We start from the raw sequence: 15,646 nt of genomic DNA on the forward strand, positions 1-15,646 counted from the left end.
TTGTACACTTTAAGATGTAACAGTTTCAAATCTTAGAAAATACAGACCACAAGAATTTGAAGGGGCTGCTAAAGTTAAATTTGTGCTTTCAAGTATGTTTTTACTTTACTCGTTTAGGCATTACTTTTACTTGATATTTGGAAATAAGATGACCTTTTTGAATATATTAAAATGAATTATAGCCTTGATTTATGTTCTATAGCAATTGTTCTCAGCCATTTTGACTCCAGGCCCCGTTATCCACCACAATACTCAAAGACCCCATGGTTTTTCCCATTGTTTGATTTATCTATAAAAATCATCATTTTTATCCAGTAAAAAGTTTTAATTTTTATAAATATTTTGCAGTCATTTTACCTGTAAAATAGAACTTGGCCTAACTAGAAAAATCTAAATGTTCACCATAGTTTTATGACTTTATTAAAGGTGCTACAGAGGATGTTTTGTTTTATACATTTTTGCAATATTAATTGAAACTGTCTTTACTAACTGATAAAAGACTATTTATTAGGTGCACTGAAAGGAATAATATTAATATACATCATCTGTGTATGAGGTAGGGCCTTAAAAACATCAGCCAATCGCGTAAACGATTGGCCCTCTGGCTTGTCAATCACTGCCATTACGTTCCTTGTGAAAGACGTGCGCGGATTGGCCCTCTGGCTTGTCAATCACTGCCATGACGATCCATGTGAGAGACGAGCGCGGCTGCGCTCTCCAGTAACTTTCCACACTCCACAGGCGCTGCATGCAATGTTTTTGTCAGGAGACAGGAGTAACAACAGCAGATTGAGTTACCTGCGGTGAGTCCGACATAATGAATCCACTAACATGACACAGCGAATGCCGGTGGTAAACACTCGTGTACCGAGTTTTGGGAGGCGTTCCCTCGAAATGAGCTGTGAAGGAGGGGGGGTTGTTCTTACGTATGCGCTCATTTCAAAAACTCACTAACAGTCTTTGGTTTCTCAGTCGACGAAAAGATCCTCTGTAGCACCTTTAACTTCCATGGTCTAAAATTCACACTTTTAAAATTAGGCTTCGTCATATATTCCAGTAGTTGTTGATGGGCTGAATTACAATTAGACACATCTTGATTTTTAATTGATTTGTTTTGTTTTATATAATTAAAGGTGCAATGTGTAAAATTTGGGAGGATCTATTGACAGAAATGCAATATAATATACATAACTAAGTTTTCAGTGGTGTATAAAGACCTTACATAATGAACCATTATGTTTTTATTACCATAGAATGAGCCATTTCTATCTACATACACTGCTGGTCCCCATACATGTTAAGTCGCCATTTTGCGCTGACGTGTTTCTACAGCAGCTCTAAACAGACAAACACTCTATAGAGCGCGTTTAGTCACTATGTTGTTCTTCTAAATCGTTTGTGTTTTAGAGGCAGCTTGCACCGTCACTATGTTGAATACGCACGTAGTAGTAGTAGTATTTGTCTGGTTTATTAGAACAGAGACTGTTTTTTGTTTCACACCTCATTGCTTCACACAAGCTACTCTCTGCTGTCTCAGACGATGACATCTTCGTCTTGGCCACCGTAACTTCTGGGTGAGGTGAGTGTCGTTGGTTGCAGTTCACAACCTCACCGCTAGATACTGCTAAAATTTACACATTGCACCACAAAAACTGGTTGAGAACTACTGTGCTATTGGTATATGAAAATAATTTGTTCACACCCTTTTTTTTTTTAACACACCATTTTGACCCATCTAAATAAATGTCTAAAAATTCTTGGTATGAAGAGTTAGTGGTTTACAAATGTTACAACAGCATATTCATGGATGTATTATTATGCTTGTGATATGGAAGTAATCTTAGACTCGTTTAGAGTCTGGCTTTGGGCACCGCGTCTGTCGGTCCATTCTCATGTTGGCTCTGAGAGCTGAGGAAAGTGTGGTCCAGGTTAAGGTATGTAGTGATGAACTCTGGGAAATCATTCTTCTGCACTATCTCTAGAAACATGGACACAGCAGTCATCAACCTCTCTTGGTCTCTAAAGAGGGTGGAAAGAGAAAAGGTCAGTATTTCTCAATATGAGCTCTTGGGCAATCAGGTGGCATAGCTCTTTAACAGATTTATAATGTTAATTTAGACAAACTCTAAATCTTTAATCTTCCCATGGGGGAGATTAAATAAAATCCAATATACCACTCCTTTTTTATAAACCAAAAACAGTCAGTTTATTGAAGTGTTTTTTTTTTTTTTTTTCATATTGTCCCCAAGAACATCCTGTAACCATGATAAAATCACTGCAACACATTGTCTCTTGTTGCTTTAATCCCACTTCATTTTGTGTACATTCCAACAAATGTATTTCATCTGTACAGCATTCTCTACCTGTTTGTTTGGCAATGTATGGCTGCCTTCAGATCTCCAATCAGTTCTTCAGCCAAGCTGCTGACTAGACCTCGTGTCACTACCATCCCATCATCCTCTAGTCTCACCTGGTGCCGGATCCACTGCCAAACCTGATAAAAGCAGCCTCTTAGAATAAGATATGGTGTTAAATTGTACCATGTGAGCTGAGCAGTGTTGTAAACTGACCTGAGATCTGGATATTTCTGCAGTTGCTGAATCCTCAACCTTCCCCAGATAGAAGAAATGACCTCTGCCTGTCATTCAATGTTAATATCCATAAAAACTTTTTTTTTTTTTTTCTGAGCACAGAGTATGTATTGTTTAAAAAACAGTTAAAATCAAGTTTTGTACCTGAAAGCCAGGCTTCAATGAAGAGGACACCTACAGCGATGTTATACCTCAGTCCATACAATGTTACTCCTCCCTATAGAAATGTAAAGCACTTGAAAGTTACATATTATAAATCAATACAATGACAACCGCATTTTAAACTATAATAAAACTTTGGGTAGCACTTTATTTTACAGTCCTATTCTGCATGTAAATACTATGTACTTATTATAGCAATTACAATAACTGGGTTATACCAGTACTTTCATGGGTAAGTACACATACTGTAAAATAAAGCAACTTTGCAAGACCTCACCACACCAAAGACCTTGAAAGGGACTTTGGCCACCCATTTATTAATAAGTTGACATGTAATTCAACTAACTGCAGGCATGATGAGCAAGTCCTCAGGGGTCACACTGATGTCTTCACGCAGCTGCAGGAGTTGGTTCTGACCGTGAGAGTGAAGCTGGAACAGCTGTGTTTGAGAGAGAGTTTTATATTTTTTATATGTAAACATTTGTTATATGTATATATGCTGATGTTATAATGGGGAAGTCATGAACAACCTGTTATAGTATGTGGGACACTTACTTTTTGCATGGGCTCAATCAGGTCCATGTCATAAACCATGAACCCATCAACTCCTGCTTTGATCTCCAGTAACTTAAGTCTAAAGCAACACAAGAAAGACCATTTGTATGGAGAACAAATACAGAAGTAAAACTGCATGAGCTTTTTTGATAAGTCTTTTTTGATCAGCACACTCTACAGATTGATACATTATATTGTTATGTAAGCTTTAACATAACTTGGGGTAAATTTGCAAATTAATATGACTGATCAGGCATTTCAAATATGGATCACAGCACTCTAACGACATAAGTAGAGTCTCTGATGAATTTGAGTAGAGCACATCTGTCCAAAACAGGCCCTTGCAATGTTAGGGTATTGTGGGTGGTTTCCAGGGCATTCCTGTGTAATCGCTAAGGTATTCTGAATGACCGTATAGGACTGCTATGCAGTTGCCAAGGTTGTGATTTCATACAGTTCTAAAGAGTCTAAAGAGCCCACAGCCAAGTCTATATTATATTCTGGTCCTTAGAGGCTTCTGCTGCTCCTTCAATGTGAATAGGCCTATGTGTTTTTCCCCCCAGTTTTATCATCTGCAAGGCAACAATTGTCAGCCTGATCACATTGGTTAATTGGTTAATGACTCACTCTCATGTCATTCCAAACCTGTAAGACCTCCGTTCATCTTCGGAACACGGTTTAAGATATTTTAGATTTAGTCCGAGAGCTTTCTGTCCATCCATTGAAAATGTTTGTACGGTAGACTGTCCATGTCCAGAAAGGTAATAAAAACATCATCAAAGTAGTCCATGTGACATCAGTGGGTTAGTTAGAAGTTTTTGAAGCATCGGAAATACATTTTGGTCCAAAAATAACAAAAACTACGACTTTATTCAGCACTGTCTTCTCTTCCGGAATCCTTTTCATTGAATTGATTCCATTGAATCCTTTCATCTGTCGCCGTTGGTAATGCACTTTTACGTGGCTGTTTTTCGCGATTAGGACATCCGCGACATGCACACTTATGCACCATTTTAAAAAATATAGCAACACCAAAATACAAACAATGTAGAATAGCTTGAATACAGCGTGCGTCTCCCTCAGACTGTAAACGAAGCTCGGGCACACCAGATAACACGTCAGCAGCATCTTACATCAGCAGCGTCACTGCGGAGTCGTGAACCTGGATTGACAACAGACCCGGAAGAGAAGACAATGCTGAATAAAGTCGTAGTTTTTGTTATTTTTGGACCAAAATGTATTTTCGATGCTTCAAGAACTTCTAACTAACCCACTGATGTCACATGGACTACTTTGATGATGTTTTTATTACCTTTCTGGACAGTCTACCGTACATACATTTTCAATGAAGGGACAGAAAGCTCTCGGACTAAATCTAAAATATTTTAAACTGTGTTCCGAAGATGAACAAAAATCTTATGGGTTTGGAACGACATGAGGGTGAGTCATTAATTACTTAATTTTTGGGTGAACTAACCCTTTAATGTTGGTGCATGGCACTGATGTTATCTCGTCTACGTCAGTGCTGTTTCTAATGCCGAATCTGTCCAACTGTTTCTCCTTCTAATCTCTTTCATATCACTTTAAAATATAGCATTCTGAGTAGAATTCAAATGGGTCTGATACATTTTGTTGTGCACTATGTGCCATTCACCATATAGAGTAATTGTGTGAACAAGTGACAGATTTTAGACGCAGCTTTAGCGTCTATAGTGTAGGGGGCGGGACGCTTCAGATTCTAGGGAGCATTTGATTGGACAGAAAATCTGATGAGAAGCTGAAGTGCAGAGTGATGACGTCAAAATCGTTGATCCATATTGGCGGAAGTGAGAGACTCTAAAGATTTGAATGCTTATATCTTCTAAATGTGAATTTTGTCATTGTTTTGGAGCATACTAGCTTATAGATAACCTTAAGGCGAACATATTCATACTAAAAGCCAATAAACGTACATTTGGATTTAATGGGGACTTTAAGGTATATTGTGTGTCCATAGTAACTATGGTGCAGAATTACAGGCCAAACTTTAATACTCAAGGTGAGGTCACCTTTATCATTGATCAGCGCCATTTTGCAGTCGAAATCCAGTCATTCCAATAGGAATAGGAATTCACGCAATCAGGAGTTTCGGCGTGAGGGCGAAAAATTTCCCCAACACAGATTTAGTTCAAATTCAAGTTGGTCACGCAAATTCGCCACACGGACCAACAGAAAGCTGCTTATGAAACTGTGAGAGCAGTGCTTCATAAATCTCTGTGCTATTGACAATGGGCCTGTTTTTGTCTGCGAAATTTCGCTAATGTGACCTGAAATCGCTAATGTGATAGTTTAAATAGAACCCTGATCAATAGTAATAGAGCCGCCTTAATATAGCATAATGAAAATATGATATCTAAAATAACACAAAAAATTAAGGCTATTTCATGTTTCATGCCATATTAGGATTTATGTGCCACTGCACTTTATTGTGATTATGGATTGGATTCAAATCACCATAGAGCTGTTATTTGCATCTTGCCTGGTAACAGTAGTGAGTACAGTCTTGTAGAGGTCACTCTCTTTGTCTCTAGGCAACAGCAATGCTGCCATGCCACCTGTTGCTAGGGCACCCCTGCGGTGACACGTCTGCACTAGAAGGTCCATGTAGCTGTGCAGGAAACGCTTCTCCATATCTACATACTTACTGCGGTCAGGGAGGAGGAAATCAGCTCGATGACCTAGAAAGTTAACCATCGTCACTAACTAGAGATGTGATTGGGTTTAAACTAGTCAAACTTCCAGAATGCATATGAGCTGACCGAATTTGTTGACAAATGAAGCTGAGTAATCCCAGATGCCACAGTTGAGACCAGCAGAGTGCTCCTTGAGCTCGTACAAAATCTCCTCCATCTCGAACGATGCCAGGACACACTCAATCAGCACGGTAGCCTTTATACAGCCCGCTGGCAGGCCAAGCTACAAAATAATTCAATCAATATCAGAATATGTTAGGAAATAAACTGCATGGTAGTTAAAAGTGCAATGGAACATATGTAATCTCGATCTGCACCTTCTTCTCAGTCCAGAAAAAAATCTGACTCCACAATCTGGCCTCCATGTAGCTCTCAACCTATACAACAAAACATGTAGATTATCTAGGATATGTTTGATACTACACTGAAGTTCTGTCCTCGTAAACGAAGTAACATCTGACACTGACCTTGGACAAGTAGAAAAAAGGGCCACTCTGGTTTTGAAGAAGGAGTTTAGCATTATGAAACATCAGCAGACCAAAATCAAACAATGGACCAGGAACCTCTCGACCATTCACCTACAGAGAAACAGACGCTCATAGTCTTCTCACTACCAAGAAGGATATTTTATTATTCAGAGTCACCTCATTTACAGCTAAAGAGATTTCTCAGTTATTTTTCATTTTAGCATCAAAGTGCACTGTGTAAATTTTAGCGGAATCTAGTGGTGAGGTTGCGAATTGCAATATAGAGAAGCTACGGTGGCCAATTCAGAACAAAGATGTCGTTGTCTGAGACAGCAGAGAGTAGTCAGTCAAGCAAACAAGCTCTGTAGAGCAGTTTGTCCATTTAGGGCTACTGTAGAAACATGCCGGCACAAAATGGCGACTTCACATGTAGCGGACCCGCGGGGTATGTAGATAGAAATGGCTCATTCTAAGGTAATAAATACATAATGGTTCATTATGTAAGATCTTTATACACCACTGAAAACATAGTTATGTATATTATATTGCATTTTTGTCAATAGATCCTCCTAAAATGTACACATTGCACCTTTAAAACTTTCATTTTAATCTGAATCAGATGTTTCTCCAAAAACCCATTTGGAGCAATAAAAACACACAAATGAGCCATTTATTGACATAAAGTAAGAGCACAGAGCTATAATATGAATATGAAAAGTATTATGATGAAAGACTTTCATTGATTGTGGTAGTCTGTGGCCTCTAAAAGATTGAAAACCCCTGGTCTAGGAGATACTCTGAAATTTTAAATAGATCTCATTTGTGGTTGTAAAGTGGTTATAATTTGGACAGTCTATCACAGGTATCCTGATCTGTGCCATTACACCATCTCATTACAGATCCATACCATCATGTTGTGCTCCACCATGTTCCATGCTCGAGGACGGAGCATCAGCACTGGAGCCTGAGAAATGGGTGGTACATCTATTTAAAACAAATGTGACACATTGTTAACACATGTTTTCCAGACATTCGGATGGGATGAGAATGTTTCATAATAAATGTAGCAAGAGATGACATGAGACTCACCTTGAAACTGGTTGTGCACAGCCAGGTAAACATTATAAATGCCCTTTATTTGATTGCGATATGTTGGGCAGTTGCCATCATCAAAATCAATCTACAACAGAACAGAACAATAGTACAATTACAAATTAGATGGTGCCAAACCAATTATGAATGCAAATAAACTAAAATCACTGATACATACAAATTGTGCATACATACAAATAGTCAATACATCTTTTTTTGTATTCAGTGCACTGTAGAATACAATATATTTTTGCATCTTTAGTTTATTGTATGTCACCATCATATTGGCACAACCAAGTACTACCTGTAACCCTTGGGCAGTAGATTTGAGTCCCATAATAAGGCGTTGTGTATTACATGGTGAAAGGTCACCAATGTCCACATGTCTGCAGTGTAATCTGTCTGGAACTGGGTTAACTCTCCAGCTAGGATCTTTTCGAATGTGAGCTGTGTCCTGCAGAAAACCTGGTAACTCTCCAGTAAGATCCAATTGAACTTTCCTTTGGACTCTCAAGTTCAAAACCTTGTAAAAGTGTGAGAATATGTCTAATGATTAAAAATTTGTATTTTGGGTTTCCTCGCTTTTAGACTTTCTGTGCAGATGATCCACAACAAATCAAATAATTGCCCATTATACAGTATTTTGTTCGTTTAAAACAAGCTGTAAAAACTATTAGAAATGATTTATATGAGTAAATAGTGGGTAACCAATACCTTGTCAACCTCTGGTTGGAAGGTAGAAATGAGTTCAGACAGAAATTGCAGAGCATCAGAGTTAAATAAAGTGTGAAACTCTTTCTCCAGTCCTGAGGGAGGCGTTTCCAGCTCAACACCTTGATATACCTATTTATCAGCACATTAAATCTGCATGATCTCCAGACACTGACATCAAACAGCAGTTTCATCATATAGTGCTGCACATTACCATTCAGTGACACTCTTAAACATATAAATTCAAACAAATATACGAACATAATGAACACATTTTATCGAATACACTTTAAACATTTTATTGAGTGTTTTATTACTGTTTTAAATAGTAACAAATTGTAAAAACTTACCAACATTTTCTGCAGTGGTTCAGTAAATCTAGAGTTGGACTTTGGTAAGTGTCACTGTTTACTTGAAGCCACACATGACTATAGTATAGTGAGGTTCATTCGTGAACGAATCGGTGTTTTGAAGCTTTTAAGCGAATGAATCAGTGAACGAACTCAACTGAATCTTTTTAGTCCGTTCTCCTGCAATGTAACAAACAACAAGTCATCCCTGGAAAGAAGTAAAATCCCACCCCATTGTTTTAATATAATTTAAAACAAATATATGTCAATAATTCAATTTAATTACTTCTATATTTATTTAGTTTGTGGGTGTGTGTTTTGTGTGCTCCGTTTACAGTGGTCAGTTTTGTTGTTTTTTCTGTGTATTGTTTGGAAGTACCAAACAAACGCTCTCAGTATGTTCTCGCGAGATTACAGTTATGCCAACGTCGTACGTGGCTACAGACCCAAACAGTGTAAGAGGACTCCGCCAGGAATGCATCAGCAAAATGCGGAGGCAACCGGTCAACATGTAAAATACACTCACCGACGTTTGAATCTCTAAGTTTTGCACATGAAGCTTGAGGTGAAGGGCTGAAGGTTAAGCTAAGCCTGCGTTTGAATCGCTTATCTCACCCGTTAGTACATTAGCACTGTGTCCGTCTGTCACTTGTTTCTCTATAGGAAGACAGCATGGCAGATATCGAATCTTCTTTTGAATTTAGCTCATCTTTGACCAGCTCTTCGCTGCCTCCTCCACGGACTCGAATCTTTAAGATTATCGTGATCGGAGACTCTGGAGTTGGCAAGACTTGCCTCACCTATAGATTCTGTGCGGGCAAGTTTCCAGACAAGACTGAGGCCACTATAGGTGTGGATTTTCGGGAGAAGGTTATTGAAATAGACGGCGAGAAAATCAAGGTGAGGATGCTCATAATTTTAGAAGGTTATTGTGTTAAATTATTCCATTGTGTGTTGTTTTAGCCCAGTAAAGCATGACATGTGAAATAATAGTCAGACAAATAATTTTTAATGGAGCAGAACTGTATATATTTTTAAAAAAAGATCTTTTAAAAATGTTTGCACATGTGTTTTATGTTTTGTATCATATTCGATACACTTGGGGAGGAAAATTTACCTCAATTTTATTCAGAGGCCTTAAACTGAGCAAAAATATGCAATTTGGTGCAGATGATATTTATATGGCCAAAAAGTAAGATGAAATTCTGATAGCATTTATTGTAAATCAATTAAATTGTTGTAACAATATAGCAGAATACGTAAATAAAACGCATATAAATATCAGTTGTCACTCTATATATCCCAATAATTAGTAAGATATTAAGTAATTGTAAAATCTTAGTAAGATATTTAAATGTGTATTTTATTATAAAATTTAGATTTGCTGTATGGATAATTAAGTAAACCAATGTTGCTCCACGAAGTGTTCATTAAAAGTTACTCTTTGTTTACTTTATGAAATAATATTATATTATTCAAATTTATTAAGTGTAAATTTTGACAACCTCTCACGCTCAAGACTTTTTTCATGCACATTATACCTGCCTGTGTTGTTTATTTATGCATGAACACACCCTGAATTCTCCTGTTTAAAGAACAGATATGTATGGTATGAAGACATAATTTGACAGCTAATTGCTTTCCCTTTTTCCCTCTACCAGGTCCAGTTGTGGGACACCGCAGGTCAGGAACGCTTCCGTAAGAGTATGGTGCAGCACTACTACCGCAACGTCCACGCTGTGGTGTTTGTCTATGACGTCACCAATGCTGCTAGTTTCCGTAGCCTTCCGGCATGGATTGAGGAGTGCCGTCAGCATGCCCTGGGCCAGGAGGTGCCCAGAATCCTGGTCGGCAACAAATGCGACCTGCGCCACGCCGCACAAGTGAGCACTGACGTAGCACAGCAGTTTGCAGATGCACACTCAATGCCTCTGTTCGAGACCTCTGCCAAAAACCCCTACGGAAACGATGACGGCAGTCGGAATAATAGTGACCACGTAGAGGCCATTTTTATGACGGTGGCGCACAAGCTGAAATCTCAGAAACCGCTGGTGTTAAGCCAGCCACCGTGCGGATCAGGAGATACTGTCACTCTCAGGAGGCAGGACGAGGAGGACAGGGAAAGTTGGGGCTGTGGTTGTTGGAGGAGCTAATGAAGTACATGTTTAAGGGAGGTGGCACCTCTTCACAGGACAGAGATGACAAAGGTGAAGCACTTTTTAGAGAAGCAGATGTAGAGGTGCTTTTGTGTTATCTGTGAAGCAGAAGTCCAGGATTAAGGACACAGGAAGATTTATTCTCAAGTTATCTGACGTTCAGAATCTGGCCATTACTTAAAGGGGAAACTACCTTAGGAAAACGTTTATCCAGGCTTTGACAAGTTGCATGTAGGCCAACGTACCTTACATATACAAGTTTCATATGCAACTGTCAAACATTTTCAGTTTTGTCAGTTCTGCAGGGGAATTGAAGGGTGAAATTGTCATACACAAGATGTTGCCTTTTTAATCATATCTTTGAAACAATTTTCTCGCCAAAATTAGATGAAACTGTTCCGTTAAATCACTTCAGCCTCCCAAGTGAGATGCCGAGTCTGGTTTAGTCTGTGTTTGTTGTTTGTTCTCTCACCCACACACATGCAGGCGCTCCCTGTGAAAGTTGTGAGTTCTCTCAAAGGGAAAAGACAAACCAGCAAACAGTCACTAAACTCAGATTATTTATTAGAGCTGCTAATAGGTCTTAGAGAAGTGAGGGAAGAATTTGAAATAAAAAAAAAAGGAAAATAAAGTAAAGAAAGTATCCTTGCCTTTCCGAAAAAGTCTTAAAGCCAGTCCTTGTCCACTGCCAGTGTTGTATTTATTGCCAGTTTATTTTCTTCTAGCAGTCGTTCACCTAAATAAAATCTACTGTAACGAGCATGTTATCCAATCCTTTCTGTGAATCAGTTCGAAATTTAAATGTGGTTTAAAAAGGGACAAGAATTCACAGACGATATTTACATCAGTGTCTACAGTCATGTTTGAAATGTAGTACTGCTTTGTTAGGCAAAATGAAAATGATCTGTACTGTATAATCACAGATTAGTATGAGTAACTCATATTATTCATGGCTCTGCGCATGGCATTGATCTGAACAAAAGGTCTGATATCAATCTATATTTTAATGTGTAATCTGTTAGTACAAATATACAGACTTGCTAATGGCTAAATTATTGGCTAAATTGTCTTTCCCTTTGGCTATTTTATTTCCCACACTATTCCATATCCCATTACAGAATATTCATTTATGTCTTTAATGTAACAGCACAGCAGGTCCTGTGAAGTGCATGAAAGAAACTCAGGCATGATGGTTTATTTTTATTTTATTTTTTTTAATGGGGAATTGCCAAAAAGTGATTTTACATATGATTTCCAATTAGTTATTTGAAGTGGGCGTTAAGGGCCTGATTAGCTGATGCGTTTCATTGTTTGTTTGGGGTACAGTAGCGGAGCATGTGATTGGCTGAGGAATTGTGCATGGTTAATGATGGCCCTGAAATATTGAATGCATAGTAAAGATTTGTCTGTTTGTGCTTAACATTTTGACCCGGTGCCTACAGAAGGGTTATCTCATTTATCTGCCAGAAACCTCATGAGCGTTCATACGTCTTTTAGGTTCATGCTAAATTGATCTAGGTAAACGCTCTTGGTCTCGTTTGTTGTCTATACTGATTTGTACTATTTCAAGTGTCACTCAGACTTGAATTCTGTATTTTTTTATCTGTCTGCATTAACACATTAATAACAGATAACAATGTAAAATAGAAGCAGATCTCTAAAGTCCACAGAATGTTAAAAATTTGTGGAAAACTACAAATGCAGCAAATATATGAAAGATTATTTAAGCTTGTTACACTTTTATTGTTATATTTAATTGCTTATTCTTTCAGTGGAAGTTATGCATCTTTGCAACCAGTGTATGAGCCAATACATGATATCAGGGGTCAACAGTTGATAAAATAGCACCTTGCAATGCCAGAACACAAGCATGCACAACATATCTTTACTAGTCATTTGTCTGATACAATTCATGTCTTCAGTGTTGGTCATTGAGTTGAGTGAAAGTAATAGTTTTGAGGAAATCAACAATATAAACCATCAATCTACTATATTCAAAGGAGTGCAAAAGAAATTATGCTTGTTGAGGTTTTGATTTTAACAGTTAATGTTTTACTAAGAAATAAAGTACCACATCTTTGAACTTCAGAAGACTTGTTGTGCCTTATTTGTCTAAATAAAGTACATATTGGAAATCAGTTCTTGTCAGACTATAAACTTCTTTTAAAGTAACGAACTGAAACGCATCTCAAAAACTATACTGTTTTGCATTTGATATGGGTGCCACCATCAAGTGCATAGTCCAAATGAAATTTCTGGAACTGACTAGTTTTTAGTCTGAACATCCATTTAAAAGCAATAGGTTGACATTTTACATCCATAAAGAGCCAGATTTTTAAATTTGTAATAATTGTTTATTGTAAAATATATACAGGTTGATGTATACAAAAATATCAGTTTGTAAAATCATGTAAAATGTATAAAGCAAAGGCACATGCTTTTAGAAAAAAAAAAAAAAAACATAAAATTGACATGGCACTGATAATAACAAACATCAAGAAACACATTTAAGTAGAACTGAAACAAGCAAGCTTGATGAAATTTGGACATTTTACACATTCTGGGGCAAATTAATAAATTAAATCTCTCATTATTTGATATTTTGCCCAGTCAGATACATTTAAAAAAGCATTAATTACTAAGCAAGTCTGCTATACGGTGGAAGCGTGGCGAGGTCTTGCTGCTCCTGCTCAGGACAGTGTTCCATGAATGACACAGGGGAGTTAAAGATTCGCTCTTCTCCATCTGCATGAGAAAAAATAAAATCACATTACAGTCAGCCACATCCTCACTAACATCATCATAATTGCATATATTGTGGCTCATGTGGCAGATGACTCTTATAAAATATGATTTTGTTATCTCAGTGTAGAAACCCACTTCAGCAACATCTCTTGCATACCTTGCCAAGTGCATACGAGTTCAGTGGGAGTAACAGGATCATTCTGAGGAACTAGAAACTCCTGTAAAATACCCAACAATGCAGTGTTTAACAGCTCAATCTTGTGTACTGTGTATTAACATTTAGATATTGCAATTTTCTTATGAACTAAAAGACTCAGATTTCACCCACCATGCCATTTGCAGAATCATAGCAGCCACAAAGCGGCAGACTGCGACAGCCAACGTATGCAATCAGAGAAGAAAAGAGCAGAGACCCCATGCAGGCCACCAGAAGGGTGCCGTTTGCGCCTTTTACCATCCGGCTGAGGACAAATCTCTACACAGGAGACAGCTTTATCAACTATTTTTATATTTTAAGCTGAGGGTATAATAGATAGCAAATTATACATGATCTGGTGTGACTGTACCACTTCAGGGATAGGATGGGCATGGAAGATCTCATCATCCTCCTCTCCATAGCTGAGAGTGACGCAAGCATAAACAAAGACGATCACATCAGCAAAAAGCGACATCACAGAGGAGATGATCATGGTGTTTACCTTAAAGTAATAATGAGAGCATGTTAATATCAACAAATAGAGACAACTGTCAGGAAAAATGATTGTGGATTAGATGAATAAATTCACAAGAGACATTTTTACCAGAATTGGGTTTTTCTTCTGGGATGCAAAAAGGGCAAGTACACCCGGTGCAGCCATAATCTAAAAGAGGAGGAAAAAGTGAAATGAGCTTTACAGAATCACCATCTCTCAGTGTCAATAGGGTAAATGCGTTTCAAGTGGGATAGCCAAGCCTAATCTTCTTTATCATTATGTTCATAATCTTCCATTACTAAAAATCAGCATTAAATTCATTCAAGTTGATATGCAGTATAGGTGAACTGGAGATGCTAAATTGTCCATAGGTGTGAATGCGTGTGTGAGTCCCAAGCCATGTAATGGGGATGGTTAGGGAAAGACCTGAAAATCATTTATAGACAGTCTCTCATGTATGGCAAGAGACAGAGGTATAGAATCACCAAGAGTTGGATACTACAGTGGAATGGTTAATGAATGAATAAAACCACATTCAGCAGCAGTGAGAAAAAGAAAATCATGTTAAGGTTATAAAATAGTGAAATGTGATATATTTTGATAGGGATACAACAAAACTGTCATATTAATCTATTTTATGTGACCTTGACCCTGTCCCAGTTTTCCACTGGCAAACTGGGATGGTGCATTATTGGTTAACTGGGGAGGCCATTTAAGTCTTTTTAAAATAAACAAATTGTAAGTTTTAAGCTTTCTCACCAGTCCAGCCCAGAGTGGAGCTCTAGTTTCACTCAGAGTAGTGCTTTTGCGAAAGACTGCATCTATAAAACCGCAAACCACGCAAAGCCCCGCGCACGCCACCTGAAGGATGCCGAGGACCACCACACTCTTCTGATTGAAGATGAAATACCTGTAACGGTCCATCTCAGGCCTTCAGCGGGGAGAGAAGAATTAAACAGAAGGTAGCTATGTATTTTTATGATCATAAATATGATTTAAAAGAGAAAACTCTTTCACTATTATGTCTTTAACTGAGTTGGATCCTTTATCAAACGTATATTGGCTTGAAACAGCAAGTCACTATCGCTTTCCACGTTTGTGTGTTGATTCTGGAACTACAAAACCACTTTACTAACGTAATTTTACTACACGATATTCTGAAGCTGTGCTACACTCGATTTAATAAGTACAAAGTTATTTATGCCCTCTGAATTAGAACAAATTTCGTATTTACCTATGCCGTTTTCCCTTTATCACTTCCGGACCGCTTTTGTTTAGAAGAAAGCGTTGAAGCCCAGCGTGTCACTCATTTACCTGGCGCGCGCGCAGGTGCAGCACGATGACCACGCCCCCATCGTGTGGATATTTACAGCGACAGCGAGTGCTTTGGCAT

General features: G+C 38.0%; 3 protein-coding genes across 3 annotated transcripts; 1 reads left to right on the plus strand and 2 right to left on the minus strand.

Annotated features, from left to right (window-relative positions):
* Positions 1–909: 909 nt before the first annotated feature.
* On the minus strand, positions 910–8,940 carry mlsl (malate synthase-like). Its single transcript, XM_048175596.1, has 15 exons — positions 8,661–8,940; positions 8,314–8,442; positions 7,904–8,122; positions 7,597–7,687; positions 7,415–7,491; positions 6,508–6,618; positions 6,358–6,417; positions 6,107–6,263; positions 5,827–6,025; positions 3,309–3,387; positions 3,100–3,192; positions 2,736–2,808; positions 2,571–2,638; positions 2,364–2,494; positions 910–2,019 (listed from the first exon to the last, which is right to left on the minus strand). Exons 1-15 carry the CDS (start codon positions 8,664–8,666, stop codon positions 1,851–1,853), a joined length of 1,662 nt encoding a protein of 553 aa, XP_048031553.1. The 5' UTR covers positions 8,667–8,940; the 3' UTR covers positions 910–1,850.
* A 176-nt stretch (positions 8,941–9,116) lies between these two features.
* On the plus strand, positions 9,117–12,904 carry rab33ba (RAB33B, member RAS oncogene family a). The gene is made up of 2 exons (XM_048175599.1): positions 9,117–9,560; positions 10,322–12,904. Exons 1-2 carry the CDS (start codon positions 9,333–9,335, stop codon positions 10,811–10,813), a joined length of 720 nt encoding a protein of 239 aa, XP_048031556.1. The 5' UTR covers positions 9,117–9,332; the 3' UTR covers positions 10,814–12,904.
* A 244-nt stretch (positions 12,905–13,148) lies between these two features.
* On the minus strand, positions 13,149–15,615 carry zgc:113425 (uncharacterized protein LOC541425 homolog). The gene is made up of 7 exons (XM_048175600.1): positions 15,488–15,615; positions 15,013–15,184; positions 14,362–14,421; positions 14,128–14,259; positions 13,890–14,036; positions 13,719–13,779; positions 13,149–13,561 (listed from the first exon to the last, which is right to left on the minus strand). Exons 2-7 carry the CDS (start codon positions 15,175–15,177, stop codon positions 13,455–13,457), a joined length of 672 nt encoding a protein of 223 aa, XP_048031557.1. The 5' UTR covers positions 15,178–15,184; positions 15,488–15,615; the 3' UTR covers positions 13,149–13,454.
* Between the last annotated feature and the right edge of the window lie 31 nt (positions 15,616–15,646).

This window comes from Megalobrama amblycephala, linkage group LG23 (assembly GCF_018812025.1).
Source record: "Megalobrama amblycephala isolate DHTTF-2021 linkage group LG23, ASM1881202v1, whole genome shotgun sequence".
Classification (NCBI taxonomy): domain Eukaryota; kingdom Metazoa; phylum Chordata; class Actinopteri; order Cypriniformes; family Xenocyprididae; genus Megalobrama; species Megalobrama amblycephala.

Excerpts from the sequence above, each read along its gene's own strand:
- zgc:113425 (XM_048175600.1), bottom strand. The coding sequence starts at position 15,177 with ATGGACCGTTACAGGTATTTCATCTTCAATCAGAAGAGTGTGGTGGTC. Across the intron at positions 14,422-15,012 it reads CTCCACTCTGGGCTGGACTG|ATTATGGCTGCACCGGGTGT; the intron begins GTGAGAAAGCTT and ends CTCCTCTTTTAG. Across the intron at positions 14,260-14,361 it reads AGAAGAAAAACCCAATTCTG|GTAAACACCATGATCATCTC; the intron begins GTAAAAATGTCT and ends TATTACTTTAAG.
- mlsl (XM_048175596.1), bottom strand. Across the intron at positions 3,388-5,826 it reads GTACTCACTACTGTTACCAG|ACTTAAGTTACTGGAGATCA; the intron begins GCAAGATGCAAA and ends GTGTTGCTTTAG. Across the intron at positions 2,639-2,735 it reads CATTGAAGCCTGGCTTTCAG|GCAGAGGTCATTTCTTCTAT; the intron begins GTACAAAACTTG and ends ATTGAATGACAG.
- rab33ba (XM_048175599.1), top strand. The coding sequence starts at position 9,333 with ATGGCAGATATCGAATCTTCTTTTGAATTTAGCTCATCTTTGACCAGC. Across the intron at positions 9,561-10,321 it reads TAGACGGCGAGAAAATCAAG|GTCCAGTTGTGGGACACCGC; the intron begins GTGAGGATGCTC and ends TCCCTCTACCAG.